Source organism: Rhinatrema bivittatum, chromosome 3, assembly GCF_901001135.1.
Source record: "Rhinatrema bivittatum chromosome 3, aRhiBiv1.1, whole genome shotgun sequence".
NCBI classification, from domain to species: Eukaryota; Metazoa; Chordata; class Amphibia; order Gymnophiona; family Rhinatrematidae; genus Rhinatrema; species Rhinatrema bivittatum.
In genome coordinates this window covers 432,343,121-432,358,353 of record NC_042617.1, presented here as the reverse complement: position 1 = coordinate 432,358,353, position 15,233 = coordinate 432,343,121, and the positions used below count along the sequence as shown (strand labels likewise).

At 43.7% G+C, this 15,233-nt stretch overlaps 1 protein-coding gene across 2 annotated transcripts in view; it reads left to right on the top strand.

Moving 5' to 3' along the window:
* The window catches only part of PXDN (peroxidasin), a 275,495-nt gene that overhangs the window by 249,125 nt on the left and 11,137 nt on the right, over positions 1-15,233 (top strand). For both annotated transcript variants that reach the window (XM_029595788.1, XM_029595787.1), the window contains exon 21: positions 14,029-14,161. In XM_029595788.1, the coding sequence (XP_029451648.1) occupies positions 14,029-14,161 (133 nt within the window). The remainder of the gene's footprint in view (positions 1-14,028; positions 14,162-15,233) is intronic.

The window sequence follows — 15,233 nt, the reverse complement described above, 5'->3', positions numbered from 1 at the left end:
ACCTACCCTCACCATTGGGGCGAGGGTCTTCTGTACATATATCCTCTGATTCCCTTAGTTGTGAAGACACTTTTGAAGCTTCGCAAGGATAGAGGGACTATGATTCTCATAGCTCCTCCTTGGCCAAGACAGGTCTAGTTTCCACCTCTTTGGTTCCGAAATGGACAATTCTCAATCGGTCTGGGGACTTCCCCAGAGCTCATCACTCAAGGCAGAGGCAGGTTGCAGCATCCTCACCTCCTGTCTCTGTCGCTCACAGCCTGGATGTTGAGAGGTTAATTCTGCAACTGCTCAATCTCTCTGAGGATGTTTCTTGGGGCTTGGTGGCTTCCAGAAAGCTTTCCACTAGAAAGTCCTATGGACTGAAGTGGAGGAGGTTTTCCATATGGTGTGAGCAGAAGACCCTAGATCCATTCTTCTGCCCCACATAAACACTGTCCCTTGGATTTTTGCAACCCAAATGCTACTCCTGGGGGAATTCTGGGCAAAAAAATTTTAAATTCTGCGCACAAAAACTGAAAATTCTGCAAAATTCTGCAAACTTTATATTGGTCAAATAACACAATTTACATGACAATCTTTAAGTAATTACATTTTAAATTATTACAGAAAAAGAAAATTATTCCTTACCTGCTAATTTTCGTTCCTGTAGTACCAAGGATCAGTCCAGACAGTGGGGTTATCTCCCCCTTCCAGCAGATGGAGTCAATTAGAACTTTGAAGGATGCTTCCTTATAAGGTAGTGCACCCTTTACTAATCCTCAGTATGGAGTATATCAAAGCAAAGAGGAAAATCAGGATGGATCAAGAACAATAGAATTAAGTAACAAATAACAGTGTGCAAAAGGCACAAAACAGTGTCAAACAACAAACTTGCAGAATGAACCATTAACCAGCCAAAGGAAAAAAAGGCACTGAAGAACAATTTGAGAAGAGAGGCAATCCCAAACCCAATAAAACAGTCAGGGAGGGCGTCTGGACTGATCCTTGGTACTACAGGAATGAAAATTAGCAGGTAAGGAATAATTTTCTTTTCCCTGTACGTACCAGGATCAGTCCAGACAGTGGGATGTACCAAAGCTTCCCTACGTAGGGTGGGCCCCGGAAAGCCCTGCTCGAATGACCCTAGAGCCAAAAGTAGGCGACTGTATGTGTAGATGATAATGATGAGCAAAGGTATGTAATGATTTCCAAGTTGCTGCTCGACAAATCTCCTGGAATGAGACCGATTGCATCTCCGCCCGGGAAGCAGCCTGAGCTAGAAGAGAATGGGCCTTGACACCCGCCGGAGGTTGTCGACCCGCTCCAATGTAGGCCACCGAGATCGCCTCCTTCAGCCAGCGAGCAATGGTAGTTTTCAATGCCTTGGCCCCCTTCCTCAGACCATGCCAGGGAACAAAAAGATGGTCCGACATGCAAAAATCATTAATGACTTCCAGATAGCGAATGAGGATACGCTTGACATCTAGCTTGCATAGATTCACCGATGCGTCCGCTGAGGACGGAAGCTCTACCGTCTGATTCAAGTGGAACTCGGAAACCACCTTGGGCAGAAAAGCAGGCACAGTGCGCAAGGAAACTCCCGAATCCGTAAAACAAAGGTAGGGCTCTCTGCACGAGAGTGCTTGAAGCTCCGAGATTCTGCAGGCAGAACAGATAGCTACCAGGAAAACCATCTTGAGAGTGATATCCTTGAGGGTCGCGGAATGCATGGGTTCAAAGGGTGGACCAACCAAGATTCGGAGATCAAGATTGACACTCCACGAAGGATAAAGAGCGTGGACCAGGGGTTTCACGTGCTTCACCCCCCTGAGGAATCGGATGATATCCGTGTGAGATGAGAGGGAATTTCCCTCTCGTTCATGAAGTAGAGAGCCTAAGGCAAAGACGCACTCTCATCGAGTTGTAGGCCAGACCCTTGTCCAGTCCCTGTTGAAGAAAAAATAGGATCTGAGCCACCGAGGCGGTCCGTGGCGACACAGGTATGGAGGCACACCAGTTGTTAAAAACTTTCCATACCCTGATATAGGAGATGGAGGTAGACGTCTTTCTAGCCTTGAGGAGGGTTGAGATAACGGCCTCTGGGTATCCACGCCATCTCAGCCGGCACCTCTCAAAAGCCAGGCCGCAAGACAGAGGCGATCGGCCTGGGCGAAAGATACCGGACCTGATGCAGCAAGCGTGGAAGGTGACCCAGACGAAGAGGTCCATCCACTGCGAGGTTGGTAAAGTCTGCAAACCACAGACAACAGGGCCATTCCGGCGCCACCAGCATTACCAGACCCTGGTGGGACTCTATTCTCCGGAGCACCTTGCCCACCAGAGGCCAAGGGGGAAACACGTAGAGGAGAACGTGACGGGGCCAGGGGAGGACTAAAGCATCCACTCCCTCTGTGCCGTACTCTTTTCTGCGACTGAAGAACTGAGCTGCCTTGGCATTCCGGGAGGTTGCCATTAGATCCAGATAGGGGGTCCCCCCATCTGAGGAACAGGAGATTCACCGCCTCCTCTGAGAGTTCCCACTCTCCAGGATCTAGATGTTGACGACTGAGAAAGTCAGCTTGAACGTTGTCTATGCCTGTGATGTGGGAAGCTGCTAGGCGGGAGAGATGAGTCTCCACCCACGCCATCAACCTGTCTGTCTCCCGAGAGACATGCTGGCTCCTCGTGCCCCCTTGGCGATTGATGTAGGCCACAGTGGTCGCATTGTCTGAGAGTATTCAGACTGCGCAATGATGAACGAGAGGTAGGAAGCGTTTCAATGCCAGACGCACTGCTCTGGTCTCCAAGCGATTGATCGGCCAAGTTGCTTGGGACAGTGTCCACTTCCCTTGCGCAGAACTCATCTGACACACTGCTCCCCAGCCAGAGAGACTGGCATCCGTCGTGACGATTACCCATTTCGGGATGTCCAAAGGAACACCCTGGAGAAGATGAGACAGGTTGAACCACCATGAGAGACTGTCCTTGGCTCCCTGTGGGAGAGAAAGGATGGCATGGAAGTCCCAAGACACCGGCTTCCAGCGGGAGAGCAAGGCGCGCTGTAAGGGATGCATATGTGCAAACGCCCAGGGGACCAGATCGATGGTGGAAGCCATGGATCCCAGGACCTGGAGGTAATCCCACGCCGTTGGAAGCGAGAGACCAATGAATCGCTGTATCTGAGCTATGAGTGTATGAGCCCTGTCCGGGGGCAGAGACACCTTGCCCAGCACTGTGTCAAAATGTGCCCCCAGGAAGTCCAGAGACTGAGATGGACAAAGGCTGCTCTTGGCGAAGTTGACCACCCAACCGAGGGAGTGAAAAAGCATCAACATTTTGTCAACCGCCTGGCGGCACTGGGCTGAGGACTTTGCCCGAATGAGCCAGTTGTCCAGGTATGGGTGCTCCACGACTCCCTCCCTCTAGAGAGCGGCAGCTACTATCATCACCTTCGTGAAGGTTCGAGGAGCGGTCGCAAGACCAAAGGGTAGAGCCTGGAACTGGAAATGCTGTCCCACAATCTTGAATCGCAGAAAACGCTGGTGCGCTTGGAGGATGGGAATGTGGATCCAGGGAGGCCAAAAATTCTCGAGTGTAACGCCGTTATCACGGCACGCAAGGTTTCCATCCGAAAGTGGGGAATCTTGAGGGCCCTGTTGAGCATCTTGAGATCCAAGATCGGGCGGAAGGAACCTTCCTTCTTGGGGACTACGAAGTATACCGAATAATGTCCCCGGCCTACTTCCAGGGGGGGGAACCGGACGAATCGCTCCGAGAGCCAGAAGCCTGTCGAGTATCTGCCAGACTATGAGTTGTTTCTGGACTGGGCCACATGGAGAGAAGAGGAACCTGTCTCTTAGCGATCGAGCAAATTCTAATGCGTAGCCGTGTCTTAGAATATAGAGGACCCACTGATCTGACGTGATGTTGACCCACTCCTTGTAGAAAAGGGAGAGATGTCCCCCTATCCTGGTGATCGGGGAGTGGGCCGGCATAGCTTCATTGTGAAGATTTGGAAGAAGTCCCCTGGGCTGGACCAGGGCGGGGCTGTCTTCAGGCACAAAAGGACTAAGTCCAGGATTGAGATCGAGAGGACAGCTAACGAGGAGCTGCAGTCCTTGCCTGGCGGAAACGACGTTGATACCTGAATCGGCTTCTAGTGGAATTAAAAGACCTAAAAGAACGAGGGCCATAGTCTGGCACTTTGTGTACCTTATTCTCTCCGAGGGACTTGATAATCCGCTCCAGATCCTCCCCAAATAGTAGCTTGCCCTTAAAGGGTAGGGATCCCAGCTGCGACTTGGAAGAAGAATCCACCGACCAGTTGAGAAGCCAGAGGAGGAGTCTAGCCAAGACTGCAGAAACCATAGATCTTGCCAATACTCTCAGAATGTCATATAGAGCGTCTGCTCCATATGCTGTGACAGCCTCCAGGTGGTCTGCCTGAAGTGCTTCCTCAGGAGGCAACTCCTGGGAGCTGAGTAGCTCTTGAAGCCAGCGGAGGCCTGCAAGAGAGTGAAAGAACTACAAATGGCCGCCCGGACCCCCAGGGCAGACACCTCGAAAACTCTTAAGATAAACTTCCAGCTTTCAATCTTGAAGATCTCGCAAGGCTGCACCACCCTTTTACTGGAATGGTAGTTCTTTTCGTCACCACTGCAGAATCTACTTTGGGAACCTAAAGAAGCTCCAGGAAATCATGCGGGAGAGGATATAGCTTATCCATGGCTCTGCCGACCTTGAAGGAGGTCTCCGGAGAATCCCATTCCCTGGATAACAGTTGAAGGAACGTAGGATGGGAAGGAAAGGACCTACATGGCGGATATAGACCAGCCAGAAGGGGGTCCCCTTTCTTCATTGGTGGATTAGGCTCAGGCAGGTCCTGAGGGGCCTCAATGTCCAATTCCTGTAGGATATGTGGAATGAGGGGGTCCAGCTCATCCCTCTGGAAGATCCGCAGGACTCTAGGATCATCCCCTTCCAATTGAGCTGTAGTTGAAGGTTCATCCGGATCTGGGTCCTGCTGAGGAACAGAACCCCCAGCAGAGGGATGTACCAAACGACCCTCTGAGTGCTCGAGGTGGTCGGAGGTACCCCTGGTCCCGGGACTGCTGACTCTTGGGCACTCCCCATGGTCTGGGCATTTCCCAAGACCTCAGTGGAATTATCCATTCTGGGTACCTTAGGAGGAGGAGGTCCCACCAAAAATTCCTGGTGCTGGCCCATTCTGGCCAGGTAAGCATTGTGAAGCAGGAGAACAAAATCCGTGGAAAACGGAGGTGGCCCCGATGGAGGAAGAGTGGGAAGATCCCCTGACGGAGGAAAAGGCTCCAGAGGTGGAACGGGTGTCAAAACCGGCGGCTGAGAAGAAAAAGGAGCCTCCTGCTCTTCTCCTGTTAGCGCCGGAGCAGCCGAGTCTGGAGACAAAATGGCTGCAGACTCTGCCGAGTCTGGAGACAAAATGGCTGCCGTTCCCACAGTCAGCGGGATCGGGGCCGGCCCCTGAGCGTCGAGGCACGCCAGAAGATGAGAACCAGAGCAGCCCGGCAGTTGAGAGGGTCCCTCCCCACCAGGGAGGCAAGCTGTGCAAATCCCCTCGCGGGAGAGCCTCGACCCGGGCTCTCCACAAGCGCAGCACCTGGATGAATGAGGCATGGGGAACCCCGACGGAGCCGCGAGGGAACCAGCTGTTCTTAACGCGAGAAACAGGCAAGGTTTAAAGCTGCGGGAAGCGGGAAAAACCTCCGCTTCAGCCTGTTCTTCCTCACGCTCACCAGGTTCATGGCTGTAAGAAGCAGGTAATAGCCTCCGCTTCAGTCCTGCTCTCTCTCTCTATCCCTCAGCGACCCACAGATAGAGGCACAGAGGAATAACGCCTCTCTGTGCCAGCTGCCCCGAGGAAAATGGCGTCTCAGGGGCAGCGGGTCGGATAGCAGCCACAGGGAGAGATTTTGGCACCACCGACTTGCACCCTGGAGAGAGGAAATAACCTGTCAAAAGGAAATAAAAACAAACGTACCCCAACAACAGAGATGGGAGGGGTGGGGTGAGCTACAAATAGTACTGCCTGCAAGCAATAGAATGCTCCCACTAAAACAGGAGCGGAGGCTACAGGAAAGCTCTCCAAATAATTCCCTCAGAAAATTCAAAATTCAAAGATTTTTTTTTTTTTAAATTAGACTTGATCCATCCAAAAGAAAGGAAAGCTGAGGAAAATAGAGAAAATTCCTAAAATAGCTTTCTAGTCATCTCAGTGGGGAACGAAAGCCACCACTGTCATCTGCTGGAGTCAAGAGAATACTGAGGATTAGTAGAGGGTGCACTACCTTATAAGGAAGCATCCTTCAAAGTTCTAATTGACTCCATCTGCTGGAAGGGGGAGATAACCCCACCGTCTGGACTGATCCTGGTACGTACAGGGAAAAAAGTTATTACTTAAAGTTGCAGAATTTTAAATATTTTGAGCAGAATTTCCCTAGAAATTCACTGTAAGAGTGTCCCTTCCACATATACACATCCCCTCAATCATTGCCCTCTCTCTTGCATGCACACACACACACAAACTCCCTTTCTCTTTCACACATACATCCTCACACAGGCTACCTATGTCTCTCTCTCACGCAGCCCTTCATACAAGCTCTCTCATACATACACAATCCCTTCACACAGGCTAGCACCCTCACATACACACGACCCCTTTTTCATACACAAGAGCTCCCAATCTCTCACACACATACACACTCCTTCACAATCTCCTCATATAGACTCCCTCTCTCTGAAACCCACACTCAAGCATCCCCCCCACCACCCTTTCTTACCTCCCATGCTCTCTCACAACTTCCTGCTGTCACCCTCCCCTCATATAGGCTCTCTCTCTGAAACCCACACTCAAGCATCCCCCCCCACGCCCCCTCTTACCAACCAAGCTGTCTCTCACCATCCCTTACACCCCCTCTCCTCTTTCACACAACATTCTCTCTCACCGGCATCCCCCTCCCCTCATATAGTCTCCCTCTCTCTGAAACCCATACTCAAGCATCCCTCCTACCCAACCTCTCTTACCTCTCATGAGTTTCACCAACAAGGCTGCATCAAGGGCTAAAAAAGTTAAAAAACAATCAATATTTTTTATAAAAGGATTTTTAAAACACTTCTGGTAACCCAAAATCTATATCATAAAAAACACTTTTTGCAAAAAGCATAAAGAAATACTTATTTCTATATTAAACATTTTTCATAAAATGAACCATCATAAAAATGTAAACGCATCCATTCATGACATGCATAACCAAACATTTTTATATTATCTAGCAAAATCTTAAAGATGTGCTTATCAATTTCTCATACTTATGCAAACCAGAAAATCGTATATAATGGTAAAAAAGCAGGAATAATTACCTTTATGCTGTAAACATACTCTCACCACAGTAAGAGTCAATATACCAATCTGTGTATTGATTGTTGCAATAAAACTAAACAAAAAACACAATTTAATGTTGTTTATACAAATTAACAATCATATATTATAAATTCTTATATATGATTAGGTTGACTTCATATTCTCAACAGCAAATTGAATATTGTGCTTACTCAAAAGTAATGTAATCATATCCTTAAAAAATATATAATATTAAAATATATTTATAATTATATTAATTATCATTAGCACAGACATATGCAGTATGACAGTGTATAGCATCATGAAACTAATAATGTATGCTCATCACTCTATAGGACAGTATAGAAACTACCTTGTGATTTTAAAAAAAGGGGGGAAAAATGTCACTGTATCAATTAAGATTTATGCTCAATCAAAAAAACATGATTAAGTGACAGCAAGTAGGTAAAAATTGTATATATACACACACATATTACTGATCTCAAAAAATTATTTAACAGAATCACTTCAACTCTTAACATTCATTCCGGAGAGTCATAACTTTTCAAAGCAGCAAAAACAGTACTGCAACTCAGAGGGTTCATTCACTATGTATTTATTTATATAGTCACTCAGACAAAATAAAAAATGACATCACTTTCATCCAAATATGTCAGTCAAATGTATTCTGCAGTCAAATCAATAAGTAAAATGCAAACCTTTAAAAATTCAAAAAACTAGATATGCAAACATACTTAAAAATGCTACAACCATTAATCAAAAAACCTTAGTGATCTCTAAAAGGATTTATTCAATAACGATAGTATAAGCACTTCTTCAAGAAACATCGCACCAAACACCAGGACGTCTCTTAATGCTATTCAATGATTAAGTAACAGCAGAGTGATAACAGAGCGATAAAACAATGTGTAAACCCCTTACTAATCTTAAAATCTTAAAATCTTTACAACATAATTACCCAACCATTTCCACTCTTAGCATTCACACAAAGAAGAACCAGCCATTACCTTACAACGCAGCGATCTGTCAAAGAACAAATAATACTGCAACTAAGGGAGTTCATTAGCTGTATAGGATGGGTCTACTTTTTGAAAGGCTAATTTGTTTGGCAGTCTAGAATCTAGGATAGTATTCAGGTTTGCCTATGCAAGAAATGATACATAATAACAACATCATTTTACACAAGTAAGGTTTATTTTGATGTGCTACAATTGTAACACTTATGATAAGAATGTATTGCGTCTGACTAATAATGGCTGCAGTATCTCTGGATCAGACTTTGTAATTTATAATCTTTTCATAGAGTGAATTTATTCATTGAATGTCAAAATTGAAGGAAATGACGTCACATTTTCTGACGTAATAATAATACAAAAAAAATTTTTTCTCACTAATGGATGCAGTATCTTATAATATCCTATTTTTCATTTTTTCACTTATTTTATAAGTTTTTTTTATTTCATTTTCTACCGACTGTAGAGTTGATATATTTGTTTGATTGACATGTTTGGAAGGAAATGACATCATAGTTTTTTGGCACGGTTTTGTCTTGAGCTGACTATATAAATGACTATACAACTAATGAACTCCCTTAGTTGCAGTATTATTTGTTCTTTGACAGATCGCTGTGTTGTAAGGTAATGACTGGTTCTTCTTTGTGTGAATGCTAAGAATGGAAATGGTTGGGTAATTATGTTGTAAAGATTTTAAGATTTTAAGATTAGTAAGGGGTTTACACATTGTTTTATTGCTCTATTATCACTCTGCTGTTACTTAATCATTGAATAGCATTAAGAGACGTCCTAGTGTTTGGTGCGATGTTTCTTGAAGTGCTTATACTATCGTTATTGAATAAATCCTTTTAGAGATCGCTAAGGCTTTTTGATTAATGGTTGTAGCATTTTTAAGTATGTTTGAATATCTAGTTTTTTGAATTTTTAAAGATTTGCATTTTACTTATTGATTTGACTGCAGAATACATTTGACTGACATATTTGGATGAAAGTGATGTCATTTTTTATTTTGTCTGAGTGACTATATAAATAAATACATAGTGAATGAACCCTCTGAGTTGCAGTACTGTTTGCTGCTTTGAAAAGTTATGACTCTCCGGAATGAATGTTAAGAGTTGAAGTGATTCTGTTAAAGAATTTTTTGAGATCAGTAATATGTGTGTGTATATATACAATTTTTACCTACTTGCTGTCACTTAATCATGTTTTTTTGATTGAGCATAAATCTTAATTGATACAGTGACATTTTTTCCCCCTTTTTTTAAAATCACAAGGTAGTTTCTATACTGTCCTATAGTGATGAGCATACATTATTAGTTTCATGATGCTATACACTGTCATACTGCATATGTCTGTGCTAATGATAATTAATATAATTATAAATATATTTTAATATTATGTATTTTTTAAGGATATGATTACTTTTGAGTAAGCACAATATTCAATTTGCTGTTGAGAATATGAAGTCAATCTAATCATATATAATAATTTATAATATATGATTGTTAATTTGTATAAACAACATTAAATTGTGTTTTTTGTTTAGTTTTATTGCAACAATCAATACACAGATTGGTATATTGACTCTTACTGTGGTGAGAGTATGTTTACAGCATAAAGGTAATTATTCCCGCTTTTTTACCATTATATACGATTTTCTGGTTTGCATAAGTATGAGAAATTGATAAGCACATCTTTAAGATTTTGCTAGATAATATAAAAATGTTTGGTTATGCATGTCATGAATGGATGCGTTTATATTTTTATGATGGTTCATTTTATGAAAAATGTTTAATATACAAATAAGTATTTCTTTATGCTTTTTGCAAAAAGTGTTTTTTATGATATAGATTTTGGGTTAACAGAAGTGTTTTAAAAATCCTTTTATAAAAAATATTGATTGTTTTTTTTAACTTTTTTAGCCCCTGATGCAGCCTTGTTGGCGAAACTCAGTTCGAGTCGGGCACCTCTAATAAAATCTTCCACGGTGTAAGGTAGTCCCTTTGTTGTTTTTTGCCTTGGCTACGTGGGACCGCCTTCCGATTTGCTTTATTGGTCCTTATCCACTATGACGCCTAGATCTCTTTCCTGAGTGGTAACTCCTAAGATAGAAACTAGCATCCTCTTTCATGACTGCCCTTTATTTCCCATACTATGAGTATTAATGTACTGTACATAGCTTTCCAATTGTTCTCTTTTTTTCCCCATGTCTATGCATCTGTTAAATGTTTTACTTAGTCTGAGGACTTTGTTCACACATCCCTGACAGCCTTAATTTAAAGTCCTCCTCGGTAGATTTGCCAGTCTTTCCTAGAAGACATTGCACCCTTTCTTTGACAGGTTTACCCCATCTCTACTCAGCAGTCCTTGAAATATCTCATGGTGCAGGAAACCGAAACTCTGTTATTGATGCCATCTGCTCAGTCATTCATTCATCTTCAGAATATGAGCCTCCCTGCCTAAGCCTTCATCTTTGATTTTGGAAGATTAAAGAGAATACTACTTGGGCACCTGCTTAACTCTGTCTCCCAGAGCCATGAAGTCATTTTTGATATGATCTGTGTGGTACCTAGCCATATCATTCATGCCATGGATAATTAACATCAGATAATAGTCAACAGACTTGATGATTCTCTGCAGTCTCTCCATGATGTCTTAGATCTTGGCACCCAGCATGCCTCCCAGGACAGCATGTTTTGTCAATAGATGGATGCCACTTCCCCTCAGAAGAATCACCAACCACCACTATCCTTCACCTGCTAAACAAAGTGGTTGCTGATCCTTCTGCTTTGGGGCATATGAGCTTAGATTTCTCCTTATCTTGGGATAGTTTCTCTACTTCCAGGGCTGTATAACAGCTCTTCAGTTTGAATGAACATGGGGACAAGATGAGGATTCTACTGGCTTTAGTAATCTATGTCCAGCTGTCAGTTTTCGGTCCAGTTTCTCTTTCCCCTCTACTGGAGTTTTCCATCTTAGATGCCTCAAGAAACATTTCATCAATGTAGTCCTTGTTATAACGAATGCTTCTAAGCCTCGCCACTTTGTCCCTCAGCTCTGCCACCTGTTTTCCAAATTAATCTACAGGCATCTTTCAGATCAAACCACTTTCTTGCTGCAGGTTAGAATATCCATCTGGATAAAGGCAAGAGTAGTAACTATGGTATCAGCTTTGTTTCAGTGTTTTCCAGCCATCCTTCTGCTCTTCTTAGGATATCTGATATCTGTAGGAAAAACATGAAAAAAGAGACCTACAAGATCCGCTATCTTTACCTCAGCTGACCTGCAAGTATAATCAGATGGCTTCTTTTTTTGTTAAATCTAACACCTATACACTGATTCCTTTTGTGTAACTGTTTGCTTGTTGTCATGTAGTTATGAGGTATAGAGTAATATACCGTATTTTCCGGCGTATAAGATGACTTTTTAACCCCTGAAAATCGTCTCAGAAGTTGGGGGTAGTCTTATACGCCGGGTATCGTCTTATAGGGCAGCGCTTCTCACCAGTGTGTCACCAAGCACCAGCAGGTATGTCACGTGCTCCCGGTCTCTCCCGCTGCTCTTCCTTCCCTGCTGCCGTTGCTGCTGGGCTATCAGCACGTTCAAGCCCAGCGGCCAGCGGGAACGGCAGCGGTGCAAAAAAAAAAAAAAAGCTGTGGCATCCGCGGCTGGCCTTTTCTTCTTCCCGCCCCCCCCCCCCCGACCCGGAACAGGAAGTGATACGCGGTGCGCGGGAAGGAGAAAGAGCCGTGCCGCATGAAAAAATAGCAGCGGCGACAGCAGCATCGGCCCCCGAGCAATCGAAGCAGCTGATAATAGGGAAAGGAGACAGCAGCGTGAGCCTTCCACGGCCGATGAGATTCTTCTTTCTTGGCCTGCGGGGGCTGGAGGAGGAGGCTGCAGCAGCTACCATTTGTGCTCGGGGGCGGGGGAGGGGAGAGGAAGTGAGTGAGAGAGAAGCAGCCAGCCAGCCTATGTGTAAGTGAGAGAATGCATTTTATTGATAGCATGTGTGTGATTGAGAGAAACTGTTCAGAGAGCTCATGTGTGTGTATATGTGAGAGACAATGAAAGTGACTGCTCAGAGAGATGACTGATGTGCATGTGAGTGTAAGAGAGAGAAAAAGCATGGAAGTGAGAAATCTGGGTATGTGAGAAAGCATGGGAGTAAGAAGCCTGATTATGTGAGAGAGAGCATGGGAGTAAGAAGCCTGATTATGTGAGAGAGAGCATGGGAGTGGGAGGGCTGTGGGTGTGCGTGCATGAGAGAGAGACTGGTTGATAAGGTGACGGTGTGTGTGAGAGAGAGACTGGTGTGTGTGAATGTGAGAGAAAGAATGTGATTCAGGGAATGAGAAGCCTGTGCACGTGGAGAGCGAGCATGGAAATGAGAGAGAGACTGGTGTGTGTGTGTGTGTGTGTGTGTGACAGAGAAAGTGATTATGAGAGTGAGAAGCCCGTATATGTACGGTAAGCAGAACACGGGAGTGGGAAGCCTGTATGTGTGTGTGTGTATGGCATGAGAGAAACTGTTCAGGAAGGTGTCTGGTGTGTGTGTCAAAGACTGGGAAATGAATGGTGTGTGAGAGACAGAAACTGGTCATGGGGACATGACTGGTATGGTGTGTGTGTGTGAGAGACATGGGCCAAGAGGAATAGGAGAGCTGCTGGAGGGGGTAAGTAAAGGTGGCTTTTTAAGTTTATTTTTCTTGATTGACTGCCATTTTAATTATTTAATATTATGTGATGTGTCTGCTTTTTTGAAATATTTTATTGGTGTTTGGAGAATGTTTAATAGTTTTTATGAGTTTTTAATTGTTGGATGTTATTCTGCTCATATCTGTTTTGAAACATTTATTTTGCTTATTAGTATGGTTTTACAATTATTTCTGTGTGGGGATCTGTAGCTGCTTGCTAGTTCTGTTTTCCTAATAAGAGGTGTATTGATTTTTATGGCCTGATATACGGTATTTGTACTGTTGCCCTTTCATAGATAGGGTTTCTCCTGTTTGAGTGTAAAATTATTTTTTTCTTAAAAATGTGTATAAAAAGGGGGGGTCGTCTTATATGCCCAGTCGTCTTATACGCCGGAAAATATGGTACATTGTTTCTTGAGTATTTTCTGATCTAACAATTTGGAAATCTCTTACAGTTTGACTGTTGGATTTTAGCTTCCCCAGTCTTTTCTCTCCCTTATCCTTCTCCCTCCCCATCCTCCAAAATATGCAACTATTTTTTTTCTGAATAGCTTTTATGAACATTCTTTACTCTGCCAGTAATTTTGTTCTCTGAGCAAACTCTGCTTATAATACCATTTTCTTTGACTGCCAACAGGTTCATATAGTAATTGATGATGTCACTATGAGACTAAGAATAATTTGCAGAATGTTTCCAACTGTTAATATTCCAACCAAGATTAAGTTTTAGGTCATTCTTAATCCTATAAGGCACTAGCAACCTCCATGGTCTTTTTCCTAAACCTGAGCTTGGTAGATGCTAATGTATTGTAGTATGAGCCAAGTCTTTGGAGTGATCCAAGTCTAAATTGCAGATATCATGAAAATGGTGTGGGAAAATGTATCTTAAAATCTTCTTAGATGTAAGTTTGACCTTAATTTTACCTATTCATTACAGCATAGTAAAGCATCATTCAAAGATTCTTAACACCACTTCATTATCTGGTCAGCCTGTGAATGTGCCTGTGATGAATGACTTCAAGGAATTTGTTTTGGAAATGCAAAAGACAATCACAAGTCTTAGAAAACAGGTAAGATCATTACCAGTGACTGACATGTGAGTGCCTTTTTCAGTTCTGATTTTTTCCAATTCATAAAATCTTAAGTTTAACTAAAAAGATGTTTAAAGGCATAACATTGGTCTTTACTATTAATTTATGTTCACTGTATATATACATTATAAGGACAGTTTTCAGAGGGATTTACATGGGTAAAAAGCATTCCTTTTCATCTCAACAGACCAGTCTGGGCACATGAGTTTTGCCTCCCTAGCCAACAGATGGAGATAAAGAACAACCAGATTTCTGAACCTGGCGTACATAAGGTCCTGATGAGCTTATAGTTTTCAAGTATTCTCTATGTCCGGCAGATGGCAAATTGCAAGACCTGTGCAGCTGGAGAAGTCTTAAAAAAAAATGCTTTTGGTTGGACCTAGAGTAGTTCACAGTTGAGTAGGACTGAGCAGTGAAGTCAATGGACCCTGACTGATTTTGGTCCACCAGGACTGTGGAGGAAAGGGAGGGCAGCTAAAAATCAAAGGAGCTTGATTCCCTCTCTCCATCTCCTCCCCCCCACCTTTTTTTGAGAAACAAATACAGAAGATATTTGGAGCCAGGAAATTCAAATGCAGCTTAGCTTGTAGGTTTAGCAGCCTATTTGCTGGTGGAGTAAAGTTGTTTAAAAAAAAAAAAAGGGAAGAATTATTGACATAGGCCAGTAAGCAGTGCACTTCTATCGCTGATTCCAAAGACAGGAGTCTGAGAGATGGCGCCTCCATGGCCCATGCTCCCTGCGTGAATTGTGCAGTGTCAGATTGCACATGGAGGCCAAGCATGGTGGCTCCAGTACAGAATGAGAAGCACTGCTTGGTTTATGTGGGAAGTCTCAGAAACTCTGCAGCTGTGTTTTATGCAGGAGCTGTGTTGGGGATGAGGATTATCTGAGGTTGAGTGCAGCAAAGAATCCCCCAGCTGAGTACAGGTATAGGAGAGTGTTTGCCTACATCAGGCCCAAGGTCAGCAGCAGCAATGGCGGAAGGATACTTTCAGGAGGGTGAAGGAAGAGGGGACAACTTGAAACTTCAGGATCTGTGGCCATCTTAAC